The sequence below is a fragment of the Bos grunniens genome, chromosome 2 (assembly GCF_055505025.1).
Source record: "Bos grunniens cultivar Pamir isolate PY7600 chromosome 2, Bosgru_T2T1.0, whole genome shotgun sequence".
Classification (NCBI taxonomy): domain Eukaryota; kingdom Metazoa; phylum Chordata; class Mammalia; order Artiodactyla; family Bovidae; genus Bos; species Bos grunniens.
In genome coordinates this window covers 19376981-19396200 of record NC_141166.1, presented here as the reverse complement: position 1 = coordinate 19396200, position 19220 = coordinate 19376981, and the positions used below count along the sequence as shown (strand labels likewise).

The window sequence follows — 19220 nt, the reverse complement described above, 5'->3', positions numbered from 1 at the left end:
CTTCTGTGCGTCCATCTGTAGAGAACACCTCGCTCTAAGCAGCTCAAAATGTTTTTCAGGTTTTGTGTGATGCCCATCCTCCCTGGACTTCTCTCCGGGCAACTGATGGAACCTAATACATTTGAAGACACAAATGCGAAGTGAATTTACATTCTTTGTGTGTGTGTGTGTGTGTTTAATTTATGCTTTCAACACAAAGATTCTCTTTTTGGATCGGATTCTAATGCTTCTCTGCCAAGCACATTTTTGGCTGTCTTGCAGCCGTGAACTCGGGATGACATCGTCACATTCTCATCCCAGTGGGAAGGCTGGATTCAGGCTCAGAAATGATGGGGAGCAGCATAAAGCAGTGAGCAAAAATATTTAACCAGGACCCAGGAAGCACAGGGGGCTCAGGGTAACACGCTGGGCCTTACTGCCTCTTCTAAGAGTGACGTGGGGCTGGCTGGACACAGTCAGCCTCTTCTTCTCATTGAATGAAAGTGGAATGGAAAATCACAGGGGCTGAGCTGCAGGAATACTCACGGATTTCACAGTTTGCTCCCACCCAGCCATGTGGGCAGTGGCAGGTGTAACCATTGGGCTGGTCCAGGCAGGTGCCGGCGTGGTGGCAGGGGTTACTGTCACATTCATTGATGTCGATGTCACACTCTTCCCCTAAGGAGATAAAGGAAAGCAGCAGTGAGCCAGCTAGCTGTCCCAGTGGCTCTGACCCCTGTCACTTCTCTGGCTCAGCAAAGATCTAAGGCTAGGTTCAAGCTCTCCATGGACTTCCCAGGTGGCGCTAGTAGTAAAGAACCCGCCTGCCAATGCAGGAGACATAAGAGATGTGGGTTTGATCCCTGAGTTGGGAAGATCTCCTGGAGGAGGGTAGGGCAACCCACTCCAGTATTTTTGCCTGGAGAATCCCATGGACAGAAGAGCCTGGTGGGCTACAGTTCATAGGGTCGAACAGAGTTGGACACTACTGATGTGACTGAGCACACGTGCTCGCCTGCATTGCAGCCCAACTGGCTGTTTGCATAAAGTTGCAGAAGTCTCCCAGAATTCCAGACAAGACATCCTTTACTCAAGTAAAACTTAAAAAAGGAAAAGAAATGGTGCCAGTAAAAAGAATCTCCTTTAATCTATCAAATTCGTGATCTGAAGCTGATTCCCATGTCTGAATAATCCTTTCATGGTTTATGGGAGAAACAAACCTGGGTTCCTGATTTTATTAAAGAAATCATTTTGTTTTAGACGGAATCAGCTGGATCTTCTTATTTGTTTTTCTGAAGCTCTGGAAAGCCAAAAAACTCACAGTTTATGATTTTTTGGGGAGCCAAGTATTTGAATGTGCATGTCTGGACATCTGACTATTTTCTGGATAATTCTAGGGTGCAGCTGCGTGCCTAGCCTGAGTCAGTAATACAAATGCAATCTCCTTTCCAAACCCCGGGATATGCTTCAGGGAGAGCATCAAGCCCACCTAAGGAAAGACAGCTGTGATCTCTCGGGGGAGCCTAGGCTTTAACCCATCTTCCCTGGGAACAGTGCCCGAGGGGAGCTCACCACTGCTTGGGTCCATCCATAATGAAAATTGTGACCTGGGCTCCTCACGTTGCCACTCCCAACATCTGGGGGCATCCTTGCCCCTCTCAGAGAAAGCCTGGTTTAAACTAACAAGCCAGAACGGGGGCTGATGTCACTGTGGTCAAAAGGCCAACTCACAAGCAATAGCTTGTTATTAGAAGTTACCAATATGAAGCCATCTCTGTGTGTGATTTAAAGCCAAACTATGAGTCAACACTAAATGAGTACACGTCTAAAAGAGGTGACATCAGGACCGAATACAGGATACTTCAGATTGAGGTAGTCACTTACAAGTTTGAAAATGAGAAAAGCCAAGCTCTTTTTAGAAACCTCTTGCTATCTTTTCTCAAAAAACATTTTATTTTGTATTGAAGTATAGCCGATTAACAATGCTGTGACAGTTTCAGGTGGATAGCAAAGGGACTCACCCATACATATACATATATCCATTCTTTCCCAAACTCCCCTCCCATCCAGATTGACACACAACATTGCACAGAATTCCTTGTGCTGTATATATAGTAGGTTCCTGTTGGTTATTCATTTTAAACATAGCAGTGTGTACATGTCAATCCCAAGCTCCCTAAATATACCTCCATTTGTTGAGATAAATGAAAAAGGTGACATTAAAAAAAAAATCTCTGAGCACTGCTATCATCATAATTAAAGCAAAGGAGCAAAATCAAATATTTTGTCAATCTTCAAAGGCAATGTCTCAGCATGTATTTGGGTACTTGCTTCCAGGCTTATTTAATTGGTGTTAAAGTGCTTTTCTATCTGCCACGGGTTTACCTTGCATTTATAAAACCACCATATGTCACTCACAGACCATTTTAGAGGCAGAATCTCAAACCAAAATAGTTCATGTCTGTTTAATTTCACACTTTTTTCACACCTGGCATCTATTTTTAAAGTAAAATCTGTCAAATGAAACATTTACTACGTCCAGGTCCTACTAGGTTGATTATAATTCAGCAGTGTCTAAGTGAATTTGTTTCCTGCAATAAATAGTCATTTATGTCAATAGGAAAGACATGAAATTGATTGCCTCTTACTAACCTATTTCAAAGGTTGTCTTGCTATGAATGGGGCAATCACTCTGACTGGAAAAGCACATAGACTAAACTATTACAAATGGCATTACTTGGTATAGACTAGTTGAAGAGACATATAAACAAGAACGTGCTGAGAAACAATAAAAGGATGAAATCAAAGGCCCTGACGAATATACACATCAGTACTGCTTTCCATCCATTTAGCAAGACAAGCTTAATTGAGGTATTTATTAAACAATAGCTCTTTCCCCGGCTATCTGATTACAGCAAATTCTGAAATAAGATGTTTGGCCACCTTTGCACCAATGGCTACAGAAATGACCTGACTTCTCCCTACTTCCACAGCCTGAAAGTGAGTGTCAGTCGATCAGTCCTGTCCAATGACCCCATGGTCTGTAACCCACCAGGGCCCTCTGTCTGTGGGATTCTCCATGAGAGAACACTGGAATGGTTTCTAGCCTAGCAAAACTCAAAAGCCCACTCTGCTCCAGAAGTTTAACATCAGTGTCAGACCCTTCTAATCCCCTAAGTCCTGGGCAGTCCTAGAGCTGTCAGTCCAGTCCCGCTCAGATCCAGAGCTTTCCTGGGGAGATAAATGCCAAGTGCAGGTCCAGAGCAGCCCTAATGCATGTCTTGGCTCTTGGAGCTCCAAGTGGCTCTAAAATAGTTGAGAAAAGTCCAAGATCCTCAGATTTATCTCTTCTTGGCACTCACTAATTTGGAAGGACTTGGTAGGAAGAGAGAATGGCAGGGGAAAATAGGGTCAACTTATTCTACAGACATTTATCAACTCTCTAAGACCCAGGAACCAGAGAGTCAGGACCCAGAGAGAATTCCAAACCTGTCCCAATCTGGTTTCCATCACCACCGTGTTCTTAGAGCTATATTTGGGGTTCAGTGACAGTTTCGGAGAAGGCGATGGCACCCCACTCCAGTACTCTTGCCTGGAAAATCCCATGGATGGAGGAGCCTGGTAGGCTGCAGTCCATGGGGTCACTAAGAGTCAGACACGACTGAGTGACTTCACTTTCACTTTTCACTTTCATGCATCAGAGAAGGAAATGGCAACCCACTCCAGTGTTCTTGCCTGGAGAATCCCAGGGACGGGGGGAGCCTGGTGGGCTGCCGTCTATGGGGTCGCACAGAGTCGGACATGACTGAAGCGACTTAGCAGCAGCAGCAGCAGACATTAGTTTATGATAAAGCTCCATGCCAGTCAGGAGCCCAAATAGCCAGCAGCTATTTCCACAGCATAGGTACTCAGGAAGAATCTCAGAGCAGTTCACAGTTCAAAGATACCTTTAGATTGACTCCACTGGCCTATTTTACATGAACATGCCAACATTTCTACTTGAATTGTTATCCCTTAATTGCTACACCTGATGTCTTCATAGTGTTGCATGCTTGGGGTAGGAATATGTGGTGATTCTGATGGTGGAGCCACTCAAGGAAAATTTCACGCAGGAGAAATTCAAAGATGACTGCTCTTTTTGCCTTAGAGTAATAATGCACTTTGTTATTAGTCTTATGCAAAGTATGTGAAGATTTATTACAAATAATGGGCTTCCCAGGGTGGTGCTGGTGGTTAAGAATCTGCCTGCCAATACAGGAGACACAAGAGACATGGGTTAGATCCCTGGGTCTGGAAGATGCCCTGGAGGAGGGCATGGCACCCTGCTCCAGTATTCTTGCCTGGAGAATTCCATGGGCAGAGGAGCCTGGTGGGCTACGGTCCATGGGGCCACAAAGAGTCAGACATGACTGAGCAACTGAGCACATAGGGAGTAAATTGGGTTTCATTCATGTTTCTTTGTATTAGGAGTACTATATTTTTATGTACATTTCAACACCTCACCATTTGATCTCCAAGCAATATGCATTCTAACTTATTTTAGTGGAAGAGTCTTCAGTACATTATATCATCTTTCTCTACTCATAGTTTACTTAATAAATCTTTATGCTTTTGCTGCCTTGAGCCAGATTACTTTTTTCTTGAGTTGCTTACTTTTTTTATTTGAGTGGGGAAAATCAATTACTTTTAAATCATCATTGTGCTTGAATAACATTTGCAAAGAGAATATGAAATGAAATTTCTACTTGACTAAGGCTGGAAATCAGAGCCTGAGCTTTAAATCTTTTCCAATTGCTTTTCAATCTACTACTTTATAAGAGGCAATCCGTATAGTAGGTATTACTTTTGCTAGTATTTATGCAAATTTACAAGTGTATTATTTAATTCTGTATGCTTCCCTTGGATAAATTAAAATGAGAAAGATAAGTATTCAAAAGTCACTGCTGTCAGTAAATCCCTGAGTTAATAGAGCCTCCACTGAATGATATCAATGAAAGTTATTATAATCATAATATCTAGTATTATAAAATTTCAGCCTACTATGTGCCAGGCACTGGAATGGGTGCTTTAACTATAACTCCTTCATACTTGCTGCTGCTAAGTCACTTCAGTCGTGTTCGACTCTGTGCGACCCCATAGACAGCAGCCCACCAGGCTCCCCTGCCCCTGGGATTCTCCAGGCAAGAACACTGGAATGGGTTGCCATTTTCTTCTCCAATGCATGAAAGTGAAAAGTGAAAGTGAAGTCGCTCAGTCGTGTCTGACTCTTAGCAAGCCCATGGACTGCAGCCTACCAGGCTCCTCTGCCCATGGAATTTTCCAGGCAAGAGTACTGGAGTGGGGTGCCATTGCCTTCTCCACCTTCATACTTTACAAGCATTTTATTTCAGATGAAATGAATCTAAATAATTACTTGGAACTTCTACAGTGATGGAGTAACTGGAACCTGACTTGCCTTCCCACTGTAAATAATTAAACAAGTGAACAAAACATATATATATATGTTTTAAAAACCTTTAAAACATTAGACAACAGGCAGTGCCTAACTGATTGCTGAGAGAGAGAAAGAAAACAGCAGAGTACCAACACCATCCTGGCTTTCTGCCTGGAACCAATTTAGAACACAGTGGTTTTGCTGAACTGAGGGGCATAATTGGAATTTGGAGCAGCTCAGCCTTCACAGGTGGTACTAGTGGTAAAGAACCCACCTGCCAATGCAGGAGGCATACGAGACATGGGTTCAACTCCTAGGCTGGGAGATCCCCTGGAGAAGCGCATGGCAACCCACTCCAGTATTCTTGCCTGGAGAATCCCATGGCCAGAGGAGCCTGGTGGGCTACAGCCCACAGGGTCACAAAGAGTTGGACATGACTGAAAGGACTTAGCACACAGGTAGAGAGTCCCTTGGACGGCAACGAGATCCAATCAGTCCATCCTAAAGTCCATCAGTCCTGGGTGTTCATTGGTAAGACTAATGTTGAAGCTGAAACTCCAATACTTTGGCCACCTGATGTGAAGAGCTGACTCATTTGAAAAGACCCTGATGCTGGGAAAGATTGAGGGCAGGAGGAGAAGGGGACGATAGAGGATGAGATGGTTGGATGGTATCACCGACTCAATGGACATGGGTTTGGTTGAACTCCGGGAGTTGGTGATGGACAGGGAGGCCTGGCGTGCTGTGGTTCATGGGGTCGCAAGGAGTCGGACACGACTGAGCGACTGAACTGACTGAGCTATCATCTGTAGGACAGACCACCACAGAAGATAGAGCCGCATAGTAAAGGAGCACCCGAGATGCGCTGCACCCCTTGAGTTTGTTGTTGAGTACCGTGCCTGAGTCAGTTGGAACGCCACAGGCAGAGCAAAGCGGGGGAAAGATGGACACTGCCCACAGCTCACAGAGGACTGGGAAGTATTTAAACTTTCACAAGTTGGAATACACATTTCACTGGCCTCCCCGCCACCCTCGGCCTGGGCATTCACAGAGGAAAAGGTCACATCTAAGTAGGAGGATAGAATTATCTCTACTGTAAATGCTACTAGAGTTTCACCTTCCAAAATACAAAACAAACCTTGAAAGAATCAATCAGGTCAGCAAGTAACTTACCTACTTACCACAAAGAAGGCCTGTACTTTTTAAAGAAATTCAATTACTCAAAAACTTAACTCACAATGACCAGAAGTCAGACAAAAAAATACCAGATGTGCAAAAAAAGCAGGAATATGGGATCCATACCCAGAAGGAAAGTCAGTCAAAATTCAGAGATCCAGAAATATCAGCAACAGATGATGGTGAATAAATAAGAAATTTGTTGAAAACGTGAAGGGAAATAATGGGGAAGATGAGGATAAAAATGGAAGATATAAAAAAAAAGTGAATGGAACTTCTAAATATAAAAATGTCAAAGACAATATTAATAAAAAGAAAAAACTACAAATATGCCTCATGAATATGGGCACAAAAATTCTGAACAAAATATTAAAGGACAGGATTCAGCTATATAGAAAAGAATTGTACACTATGACAAAATGGTGTTTATTCCAGAGAGACAAGAAATTAATTCAGTATTTGAGAATCAATCAATATAATCCATCATATTAATAGGTTAAAGAAGAAAAATCATATGATAACATCAATTGATGCAAAAAAAGCATTTGGAAAAATTCAATAGCTATTCATAACTAAAGTTACCAGCAAAGAAGGAATAGAGAGTAACTGCCTCAACTTGATAGAAATAAATCTAAAAAATCTATAGCTAACATAGTGATAAAGAATCCACCTGCCAATCCAAGAGACATGGGTTTGATCTCTGGGTCAAGAAGATCCCCTGAAGAAGGAAATGGCAACCCATTCCAGTATTCTTGCCTGGGAAATTCCATGGGCAGTGGAGCCGGGCAGGCTTCAGTCCATGGGGCTACAAAGAGTTGGACATGACTGAGTGATGGAGCATGCACAGTAATAAAGTTGGAGTTGTAATGGCAGAGGAATGGAGACATAGATCAATGAAATAGAAGGGAGAATTCACACAAATATGGCCAACTGATTTCTGACAAAGGTTTAGAAGCAGTTCTATTTAGGAAAGGCAGCCTTTTCAAAACATGGTGCTTGAGAACTGTACTTCTATACGAAAAATAAAAGCAAGCCCTCTAGTTGGAAGATGCCAGAAAAGAATGCAGACTGTGAAGAAAATAATCCAAGAGTATTTACAAATGCATGACACAAAGCTCACTGAGGGGTGAGGGGCAGTGCTGACCTGAGTAACCTTGCAATGGGCAGAGTTGGTAGGACCAAAGGCAAAAGGAGCCGGACACCAGCACTGTACTCTCTAGTGTCCCACAAGGACACAAGTTTAAGAACTCTGAGTCCAGGTTCGATGCACGATACTGGATGCTTGGGGCTAGTGCACTGGGACGACCCAGAGGGATGGTATGGGGAGGGAGGAGGGAGGAGGGTTCAGGATGGGGAACACATGTATACCTGTGGTGGATTCATTTTGATATTTGGCAAAACTAATACAATTATGTAAAGTTTAAAAATAAAATAAAATTTTAAAAAAATAAATAAAAAATTAAAAATAAATAAATAAGTAAAGTGATATGAGATAAAAAAAAAAAAGAACTCTGATACTGCTCTACATGAACACAGGAATTAAACAAGTAAAACAACGTTGGATGGTACTAGCTAGGAATCTTGCTGTTGGTGTGGGAATTTCCAGATAAACAAGAGAGAAGACTGGAATGATCCATGTAGTAATGGAGTAGAGTTGGAGAAATTAGTGTAAATTCATGCTTAGCTTAATTCAGATATAGATGGCTATGCAAAACTCAGCAGTGGCCACAGGACTGGAAAAGGTCAGTTTTCATTCCAATCCCAAAGAAAGGCAATGCCAAAGAATGCTCAAACTACCGCACAATTGCGTTCATCTCACACGCTAGTAAAGTGATGCTCAAAATTCTCCAAGCCAGGCTTCAGCAATACGTGAACCGTGAACTTCCAGATATTCAAGCTGGTTTTAGAAAAGGCAGAGGAACCAGAGATCAAATTGCCAACATCCGCTGGATCATCAAAAAAGCAAGAGAGTTCCAGAAAAACATCTATTTCTGCTTTATTGACTATGCCAAAGCCTTTGACTGTGTGGATCACAATAAACTATGGAAAATTCTGAAGAAGATGGGAATACCAGACCATATGACCTGCCTCTTGAGAAACCTGTATGCAGGTCAGGAAGCAACAGTTAGAACTGGACATGAAACAACAGACTGTTGTTCCAACAGACTGTTTCTAATAGGAAAAGGAGTACGTCAAGGCTGTATATTGTCACCTTGCTTATTTAACTTCTATGCAGAGTACATCATGAGAAACGCTGGGCTGAAAGAAGCACAAGCTGGAATCAAGATTGCCGGGAGAAATATCAATAACCTCAGATACGCAGATGATACCACCCTTATGGCAGAAAGTGAAGAAGAACTAAAGAGCCTCTTGATGAAAGTGAAAGAGGAGAGTGAAAAAGTTGGCTTAAAGCTCAACATTCAGAAAACGAAGATCACGGCATCTGGTCCCATCACTTCATGGCAAATAGATGGGGAAACAGTGGAAACAGTGGCTGACTTTATTTTTGGGGGGCTCCAAAATCACTGTAGATGGTGATTGCAGCCATGAAATTAAAAGATGCTTACTCCTTGGAAGGAAAGTTATGACCAACCTAGACAGCATATTAAAAAGCAGAGACATTATTTTGCCAACAAAGGTACATCTAGTCAAGGCTATGGTTTTTCCAGTAGTCATGTATGGATGTGATAGTTGGACTATAAAGAAAGCTGAGCACCGAAGAATTGAGGCTTTTGAACTGTGGGGTTGGAGAAGACTCTTGAGAGTCCCTTGGACTGCAAGGAGATCCAACCAGTCCATCCTAAAGGAGATCAGTCCTGGGTGTTCATTGGAAGGACTGATGTTGAAGCTGAAATTCCAATACTTTGGCCACCTGATGTGAAGAGCTGACTCGTTTGAAAAGACCCTGATGCTGGGAAAGATTGAGGGCAGGAGGAGAAGGGGACGACAGAGGATGAGATGGTTGGATGGTATCACTGACTCAATGGACATGAATTTGGATGAACTCCAGGAGTTGGTGATGGACAGGGAGGCCTGGTGTTCTGCGGTTCATGGGGTCGCAAAGAGTCGGACACAACTGAGCGACTGAACTGAGCTGAACTAAACTAAATATTGCAATGGCAATATTTATAAATACATGGGTTAGTATACAGACACATTTGCTTGCTATGTCAGCTGAGAAGATTAGAAGCAAAGGCGTGCCTGGAATATCGAGCACAGTTTGAGGCCAGATCTTGGTTTCTAGTACCATTCTGCAATAAAAGGAACCATTCTCTTTGGAGAGATGGCTGATTCTAAGACAGGAGCAAGAAATATATAAGATAAGACTGGGATATCTTCAGTGCCAGAAAGCATATAAAACACACACATACAACCACCACCAACACAACAACGGAGTGTGTTCATTGTCCGGGGACAATAGGAGCCAAATGAAAGAATTCCCAATGTCCAAATCTGGAACATTCTGAGCAACAAAATAAATAAAAATCTTCTTACTAAAGCTGAAACTCCAGTACTTTGGCCACCTCATGTGAAGAGTTGACTCATTGGAAAAGACTCTGATGCTGGGAGGGATTGGGGGCAGGAGGAGAAGGGGAAGACAGAGGATGAGATGGCTGGATGGCATCACTGACTCGATGGACGTGAGTCTGAGTGAACTCTGGGAGTTGGTGAGGGACAGGGAGGCCTGGCGGGCTGCAATTCATGGGGTCGCAAAGAGTCGGACATGACTGAGCGACTGATCTGATATGATCTGATAAAATAAATATCCATAACATCACACTGATACAAACAAATGTGGCAAAACAGACAAATCTCTCCTACAGAAGAATTTCACATAGTTTATGTAGCAACGTTTCCTCCAAAGAGATGGGTATAACTCCTCATTCCTTCAGTGTGGTCCTTTCAAAGAGTAAAATATGCAAAGAGGGGGAAACAAAAACATTACCGGGGAAAAACTCGATAAACACTATCTAAGTGATCAAGGTCAATGTCAGTGGTCAGGAATCATAGTATGTAGCCTTGATATGTGGGATGTGATTAGAAAGTCAGCAAAGGACATGCAGGGATACTTGGCCAAAGAGTAAGTGTAGATGTAAAATAATCACACGAAAAGGTGTCCAACATCATTTATCATTCGTGTTTGCATCAGTCACTCAGTTTGCAATCCCACAGACTGTGGCCCGCCAGGATCCTCTGTCCATGGGAGAGTTCAGGAAAGAATAGTGGAGTGGGATGCCATTTTCCTACTCCAGGGGATCTTCCTGACCCAGGGATCAAACCCGTTTCCTGTGTCTCCTGCACTGTAGGCAGATTCTTTATCTGCTGAGCCATCAGGGAAGCCCATCTTTATCATTAGGGAAGTTCAAATTAAAACCACAAAACATCACTAAACACATACCAAAATGGCTAAAATAAAAAAATGAAGACAATATTAAATGCTGGCAAGGAGAGAGATAAACTGGATTATTATGCATGGTTAATGGGAAGTAAAAAATGGTTAAGCCACTCTGGAAATATTCTGACATCTTTTTTTTTTTGAAAAGTCCACATCAAGTACTTAATGACCCAGCACTTGAATTCCTTGGCAAATGTTACAGAAAAAAATGAAAACTTATATTCACACACAAAAAACTGTAAATGAAGATTTACAGCAGCTTTCTTTGTAATAGCTCAAAATTGGAAAGAACCCAGATTTCTTTCAACAGGTGAATAACTAAACAAACTATGGAGTATTCATACCATAGAAGGCAGATCAGCAATAAAAAGGAAGACACTTGATACACGCAGTGATCTGGATGAATTGCCAGAGAATTATGCTGAGTGAAAAAAACTTGAAAGGTTACATGCTATATGATTCCATGTATAAAATATTTTTGAAATACCAAAGTTATAAAGATGCGGAACAGATTAGCACTTTCCAGGGATTAAGGAAATTTTCCTGTAGTGGACAAGAAACGGGCGTGGCTATCGAAGGACAGCATAAGGAATCCTTGTTATGGAAATGGTCTGGAACTTGACTGTGTGAATGTCAGTAATCAGGGAAAGACACTGTACTGTAGTTCTATAGCATGTTGTCACTGAGGGTAAACTGCACACTGGATCCCTCTCTATTATTTACTGAAACTGTTCACGAAGTCTGAAGTTTCAATTATCTCAAAATAAAAACTTTGATTTTGAAAAAACAGCCAAAGGGATAAAAAAAGACATACAGATAGTCAATCATTTCCTTAAAAAAAATGTGCTAATGAATTCCGTTAGTTAAGTTGCTAGGATAACTTCGTACTCATATGGGGAAAAAATAAACTTCCATCCTTAAGTCACACCATACACACAAAAAATTAACTCGAGACCTAAACCTAAAAGCAAAATCTATTTTTAAAAATTCTAGAAGAAAACATTGGGCAAAATGTCATCATCATAAGGTAGGTAAAGAAAGAATAAACCAAAAGAGAAAAAAATTGATGAATTAGAGATTACCAAAAAAAAAAAAGCACTTGCTCCCCACACACACACACACACACACAAAAACATTAAAAATGTATGGAAGGTACTCACTTTGGCAGCACATATAGTAAAAAATTAGACCGATACAGAGAAAATTAGCATGGCTCCTGAGCAAGGATGACATGCAAATTCATAAAGTGTTTCATATTTTTGCTGTATGGCTCAGGAAACTCAAACAGGGGCTCTGTATCAACCTAGAGGGTTGGGATGGGGAGGGAGATGGGAGGGAGGTTCAAAAGGGAGGAGATATATGTATACCTATGGCTGATTCATGTTGAGGTTTGACAGAAAACAGCAAAATTCTGTAAAGCAATTATCCTTCAACAAAAATAAATTAATTTAAAAAAAGAATATATGGTTGGATGTACTGCTGGGAAAAAAATAAAGAATGAATGGACAAGCCAAATGTTTATCTGACAAAGGATTTGTATCTAGAATATGCAAATTACCCTAACAACTCAATGATATGACAAAAATTCAATTTTTAAAAACTGGGCAAAAAATTGAAAAGACCTTTCCCAAGGGAAGACATATGAAAGTAAAAAAGTGAAAGTAGTTTCTCAGTTGTGTCCGACTCTTTGTGACCCCATGGATTGTAGCCCGCCAGGCTCCTCTGTCCATGGGATTCTCCAGGCAAGAATACTGGAGTGGGAGAATTCCTTCTCCAGGGGATCTTCCCAACCCAGGTATTGAATCCACGTCTCCTGAACTGCAGGCAGATTCTTTACCATCTGAGCCACCAGGGAAGCCCAAAGACATCTGAAGGATCAGTAATTACATGAAAGATGCTCAACATCAAAGAAAGTCAAATTAAAATCTCAATGAGAATAAAGCACTGATGACATTTGCCTGTGAAAATGAGCTGGAACTTACAGAATGTTCTCCTGTGAACTGAAAGACAAATGCTGAAAGGTAGCTGAAAAATGTTGAAGAATGACTACGGCTGAGTAAAAACAGGCATTTGTTATTTTCAAAGACCAGTTAGAGTGATGTTCGAGCCTGCTTCAATTGGAAGAGTCCTCCTGCTTGCTGCGATCACAGTAAGAATGATAAGAAAGGCCTGCTGCTGCTGCTGCTAAGTCGCTTCAGTCGTGTCCAACTCTGTGCGACCCCATAGACGGCCTCCCACCAGGCTCCCCCGTCCCTGGGATTCTCCAGGCAAGAACCCTGGAGTGGGTTGCCATTTCCTTCTCCAATGCATGAAAGTGAAAAGGGAAAGAGAAGTTGCTTAGTCGTGTCCGACTCTTAGCAACCTCATGGACTGCAGCCTACCAGGCTTCTCCATCCATGGGATTTTCCAGGCAAGAGTATTGGAGTGGGGTGCCATTGCCTTCTCCGAAGGCCTAGGGGTGGAATTTTCACCTAGAACATGAGTTGGACAAGATGTAGCAACTAAACAACAACCAAAAGGTGTATGGCCAGTGGGGGAGGCAGAGGGGATTGAGAGGCGGGAGACACACAGGAAGAACATTACTGAGAAGAAGAGCATGCACTGCTGTTCGGGAATCAAGCAGGCAAAGAGGGCCCAGGACAAGCCTGGGAAGACTGGATGCAGCCAAACCTCCCAGGTCTTGATGATCCAGTTAAAAGTCTTAAAGACAATGATATGCCAGTAGGTGATTTTAAGTAGGGAGAGACAAGATTAGATTTTCATTTAAAAGGTCTCTTCAGAGCTCCCCTGCTGGCTCAGTGGAAAAACAATCCACCTGCCAACACAGGAGATGCAGGTTTGATCCCTGGGTTGGGAAGAATCCCTGGAGAAGGAAATGGCAATTCACTCCAGTATTCTTGCCTGAAAAAAAAATCCCATGGACAGAGGAGCCTGGCAAGCTACACTCCATGGGATCACAAAGACTTGGACACTACTTAGTGACTAACATTTTCACTTTCAAGGAAATAAAAGCTTCTTTGCACTCAGGATAGAAGTAAATATTGGTAGAAGGTTTCTTCCTGGAGAGCAATATGGAAATAAGTATGTATTCTCCTGGATCCTGGGATTCCATTCCTAGGAAATTAGCTCAAAGAAATAATCATACAAGTTCACAAAGACATGCATGCAAGAATATTCACTGTAATATTGTTTACAATAGGAAAAAGTTCCATCTCTCCAAAAGCTGAATTGAGCATGGGTTAAAAAAAGAATCCTGACATATCATGGAATTGATGACAGGACAGCCAATAAAAATGATAAACAGAAGCATATTCCTTAATGTGAAAGTGCCATTTATGAAATACACATATCTTTAAGTGAAAAATAGTATGAACAGTATGATTTCTTTTATGTTCAAATATATGCATTTACGGGCTTCCTCGGTGGCTCTGCAGTAAAAAAAAAAAAAATCTGCCTGCAATGTAGGAACTGCAGGAGATGTGGGTTTGATCCCTGGGTCAGGAAGATTCCCTGGAGGAGGGTGTGGCAACCCACTCCAGTATTCTTGCCTGGAGAATCTCATGGACAGAGGATCCTGGTGGGCCACAGTCGATAGGGTCGAAAAGAGTTGGATATGACTGAAGCAACTTAGCAGGCATGAACATATGCATTTACACTACACACTGTATCTTAAACACAAACAGACCTTCAGGAAAACCCCTGGATAAGTGTAACAAAATGTTAACAACAGCTGTCTCCTAGTAGCACAGTTTTAAGTGGTGTTTTTTTTTTTTTTTTTCTCTATGGCACTATATTTTCTCATTTTTCTTCCAAGCTTTTTATTATTTGTGGGATATAAATGTCTAGGGGGAAAAATGGAGTGCTTCCCCAATATTATCTTTGCATTTATTGATGAGAACAAATGTCCTTGCGTGTTTATAAACTGGTCAGAAACAAAACCACCTGCAGATAATTTTCTGAGTAAGCCCGCTTCTCAGTCCCAGGAAAAGCCAAAAGGAAAACAAAGGATGTGACACAGATAAACAGAAGGAAGATCAGGGTCGCTCCTCCTGATCTTGACTGTTGGCATCTTCCCCAGAAGCACGAATGAGGCTCCCCAGGGATGGACTGGGGGTCCAGGTTCTGTGGAATTCTTCAGGGTTGGGGAGGTGGCCTCTGTGGCTTAGCAGGGAGAAGTGAGCATGCAATGCACTCTCCAGCCAATGATAACGTATTTCCAGAAACTTTAGTGCCCACCTTCTTCTGTCAGCACCCTGTATATTAACCTTTCCCAACCTGCAAGCCAGAGTGACCCTGACGCTATTGTTGGCTGAGCAAGTGCTCAAAACAGAGACCTGACCTACGCTCTACATCTCCGCACTCCTGTGCTCAGTTAACAAAGCAAAAGATGGAATCTCCGCTACCCAAGTGGTTCCTAATTTCTTTTGAGAATCTGATGAAAATTTAAGAACTTCCCCCTCAGTATTTACACATGCATATGACACTTCACATCTGTTTGGGGTGTTCACAACCCGCTGAGATCTTTGAGGGGTAACTTCAAAGGAGCCCTTGTTAGGCTCATTCCCCTTGCCCACAGTGACTCTTCCCACTCAGAGCCCAGGGGCCTCCGAGGCTCCTCTTGAACCCAGCCCTGTCCTCCCGACCTGTTCTTCCATCAGATATTTTCTCCCCCATCCACTCCCTCTGCCCACACCTCTCCTGTCCTCACCTTCACTACTAATCCAAGGTCTCCCTCTCATCGCCCCCACCATCTCTCCATTATGCAAAATCCACATGTTAATACACAATATTTGCCTTTCTCTTTCTGACTTACTTCACTCTGTATAAGAGGCTCTAGGTTCATCCACTTCACTAGAACTGACTCAAATGCGTAGGGCAGTAAAGGGGACGCAGACATAAAGAGCAGACTTTTGGACTCAGAGGGTGAAGGAAAAGCTGGGATGATTTCAGAGAATAGCACTGAAACATATACCTTACCATATGCAAAACAGATAACCAGTGGGAGTTTGATGTTCGATACAGGGCACCCAAAGCCGGTGCTCTGTGACAAGCTGGAGGAATGGGGTGGGGAGGGAGGTGCAAGGGGGATTCAGGATGGAGGGGACACATGTATGCCTGTGGCCGATTCATACTGATTGAGTCATACTGATGTATGGCAAAAACCATCACAAGGTAGTAATTATCCCTCAATTAAAATAAATAAGTAAATCCAGACACTGCCGTTATCTTTCAATAGAAATAAACCTGGTGGTGAAATGCAGTTTCTGCAGAAGACACATTTGACCCTTCCATTCTCCTTCTCGCCTCCATTAGCACTGACACTTTATCAGGTGTGAGTGTAATGGCTCATGTCTCACGTTTCAAAGCTACAGGTCAGAAAACGTACATAGCAAGGGCAGTCTCAGCAAGTCTTCGAACCAAATGCTGATCTGAGAGCCTCACTTAATGACAACACGGTAAATTGCTTTAAAACTGGTCTCCGTCCAAGCGATCCCTGCTTACCTTCTGCAGTGCAATTCATATTTTGCAATAATGTATGCATAGAGGTTTCTGGGTTTTTTTCACAGCTGCAATCTCAGGGATTTTGCAGTAATTCGAAAACTCAGTTTCTGGGTCACTTGCCTGTAAATCCTGGTGTGCAGACACACGTGCCATTGAGACCTTCGCTGTCACAGGTGCCTCCGTTCAGACAGCTGACATTAGCGCATGGGTCCTTGTAGGATTCGCAGTGGATTCCTGCAGAGACACAGATGCAAAAAGGGTAACTTGCTAAGGTCTCCAGCTCCCATGGCCTTGGAAAGGAAAGTGTTTGAATAGATTTGAACAGTGTGAACGCTGATTCCCAGAGGGGTGCGTGTGTGTGTGCATGAACACGCATGTGTGCACACATGTATATGTATTCATGTGCCCACCCTTGACTTTTGCTGTTGTTTAGTTGCTCAAGTCATGTCCGACTCTTTGCGTCTCTGTGGACTATAGCCCACCAGGCTCCTCTGTCCATGGAACGCTCCAGGCAAGAATACTGGAGTGAATTGCCATTTCCTTCTCCAGGGGATCTTCCCAACCTAGGAATCGAACCCACATCTCCAGCTTTGGCAGGCAAATTCTTTACCATTGAGGCACCAGGGAAGCCCACCCTTGACTTTAAGTTGTAAAAACACACCTTACTAGAAAGTATCAAATTCAGTACCTGATCATAAGTCCCACCATAAAGTTTTCTCTGTATTTTCTCTGACCCCACACCCCAAAGTCTGGGCAACAGAAAGTTAAAACATTGAAAGATTAAATTTATCAGTGACACATGGTTTCTAAGTCTCCAAAAGAAACAGAACGTAGCCAGACAGTCTACAAAAAAATGTCAATATAACTGATAAACAGTATCCTGAAGGTAAAGATTTGGAGTCAGATATTTAAACGAGCTCCAGTTGTAGTTTTGGAAAACTGCAGGGGAGAGGAGGTCCTTAGACTTCATCCCCAAAGATCAAACCAGTTCACCACAGATGAAAGGCAACATGTTGCACACATACTGTGTTCCAGACCCTTCTGCTGTGCTTTATGTATAAGGTGATCCTCGAGTCAACACTAGGAGACAAATATCCAAATGCAAGGTCACCAAGCTGGCAGAGAGGGACCCAAAGATGATGGTCACTTGAATGTGATCCTGTGCTCACTGAACAGTTCATGAGATGGAGCTCTGACTGCCATGGAAACATACAGAGTCTATGGAACTCTGCACCCATTCAACAACAAACAAAAGAGGCACTGAAAAACAGTCTTTATAACAAAAACAGTTTCCCTTGGCGTTAAAAAGTAGTCTATGTGTATATGTATGTACGCAAAGGCTTGAAGCTGAACTGAGAGAAAAATGAATTTCTTTGAATGTCACTTTGTATATCTCTACATTGTTAGAATTTTTCACAATGACTATATGGCATTTTCATCATTTTATTTTTTAAAAGAACTTTAAAAATCCAATGCTCTTTGAAAGGTAGAATTTCTGGTATTTCACTGGAAGGTCAGATGGATGAATAGACTAATCTCTCTCTTTGTTCCCCTCCCCTTTGGAGAGGAAGATAAATTATATTCTGGGTAAGAAACTATATAATGAAACTTATCCTTTCTGACAGTCTCAAGAAAACATAAGCATAAATCAAATAATAAAAGGATATTTATTTAATTTCCACTTCCTTACTTTACTCATATTGTACAAAAGACTGCCACACCCAGTGACTCATTTTGACACTGAAATTATTCTTGCTGGGACTTTTTTCTCTCCTTTCTGTTCTAATTTTCAATGTCTTAAGAAGCAAGGTTCAGGAAATGGGATGTTGGGGGGGGGGCGTGTGGAATGCAAGAGAAAAAGAAAACAGAATTCCCTGTCTGTAGTCACACTAATGATTTATTGGAGCATGGTAAAGGGAAGAGGAACTAAAGAGCCTCTTGATGGAGGTGGAAGAGGAGAGGGAAAAGCCTTAAAACTCAACATTCAGAAAATTAAGATCATGGCATTCAGTCCTGTCATTTCATGGCAAATAGATGGGGGAAAGAATGGACACAGTGACAGACTTTATTTTCTTGGGCTCCAAAATCACTGCAGACAGTGACTGCAGCCATGAAATTAAAAGGTGCTTGTTTCTTGGGGAAAAAAAGCTGTGACAAACTTAGACAGCATATTAAAAAGCAGAGACATCACTTAACTGACAAAGATCTGTATAGTCAAAGCTATGGTTTTTCCAGTAGTCATGTACTGATATGAGAGCTGAACCATAAAGAAGGCTGAGCACCAAAGAATTGATGCTTTTGAACTATGGTGTAGGAGAAGACTCTTGAGAGTCCCTTGGACTGCAAGGAGATCAAACCAGTCAATCCTAAAGGAAATCAATCCTGAATATTCCTTGGAAGGACTGATGCTGAAGCTAAAGCTCCAATCCTTTGGCCACCTGATGTGAAGAGCCAACTCATTATAAAAGACTCTGAAGCTGGGAAAGATTGAGGGCAGGAGGAGAAGTGGGCGACAGAGGATAAGATGGTTGGATGGCATCAGTGACTCAATGACATGAGTTTTGGCAAACTCTAGGAGATGGTGAAGGACAGGGAAGCCTGGTGTGCTGCAGTCACAAAGAGTCAGACACATCTTAGACACTGAGCAATGAACAAAGCATTTTAGAATGGATGCGTTTTCATTTCTTTTTATCCTTTGCCATCATATCCAACTTGTGAACAATATTTTACCAC

The 19220-nt window shown here is 42.2% G+C and overlaps 1 protein-coding gene and 1 non-coding gene across 3 annotated transcripts in view; one reads left to right on the top strand and one right to left on the bottom strand.

Moving 5' to 3' along the window:
- The window catches only part of DNER (delta/notch like EGF repeat containing), a 390866-nt gene that overhangs the window by 23459 nt on the left and 348187 nt on the right, over window positions 1–19220 (bottom strand). For both annotated transcript variants that reach the window (XM_086337448.1, XM_086337457.1), the window contains 2 exons: window positions 16608–16721; window positions 526–657 (listed from right to left, as the gene is read on the bottom strand). In XM_086337448.1, the coding sequence (XP_086193574.1) occupies window positions 526–657; window positions 16608–16721 (246 nt within the window). The remainder of the gene's footprint in view (window positions 1–525; window positions 658–16607; window positions 16722–19220) is intronic.
- LOC147377721 (U6 spliceosomal RNA) lies at window positions 12138–12246 on the top strand. The gene has a single exon (XR_015153501.1). It is a non-coding gene; the product is annotated as a U6 spliceosomal RNA (small nuclear RNA).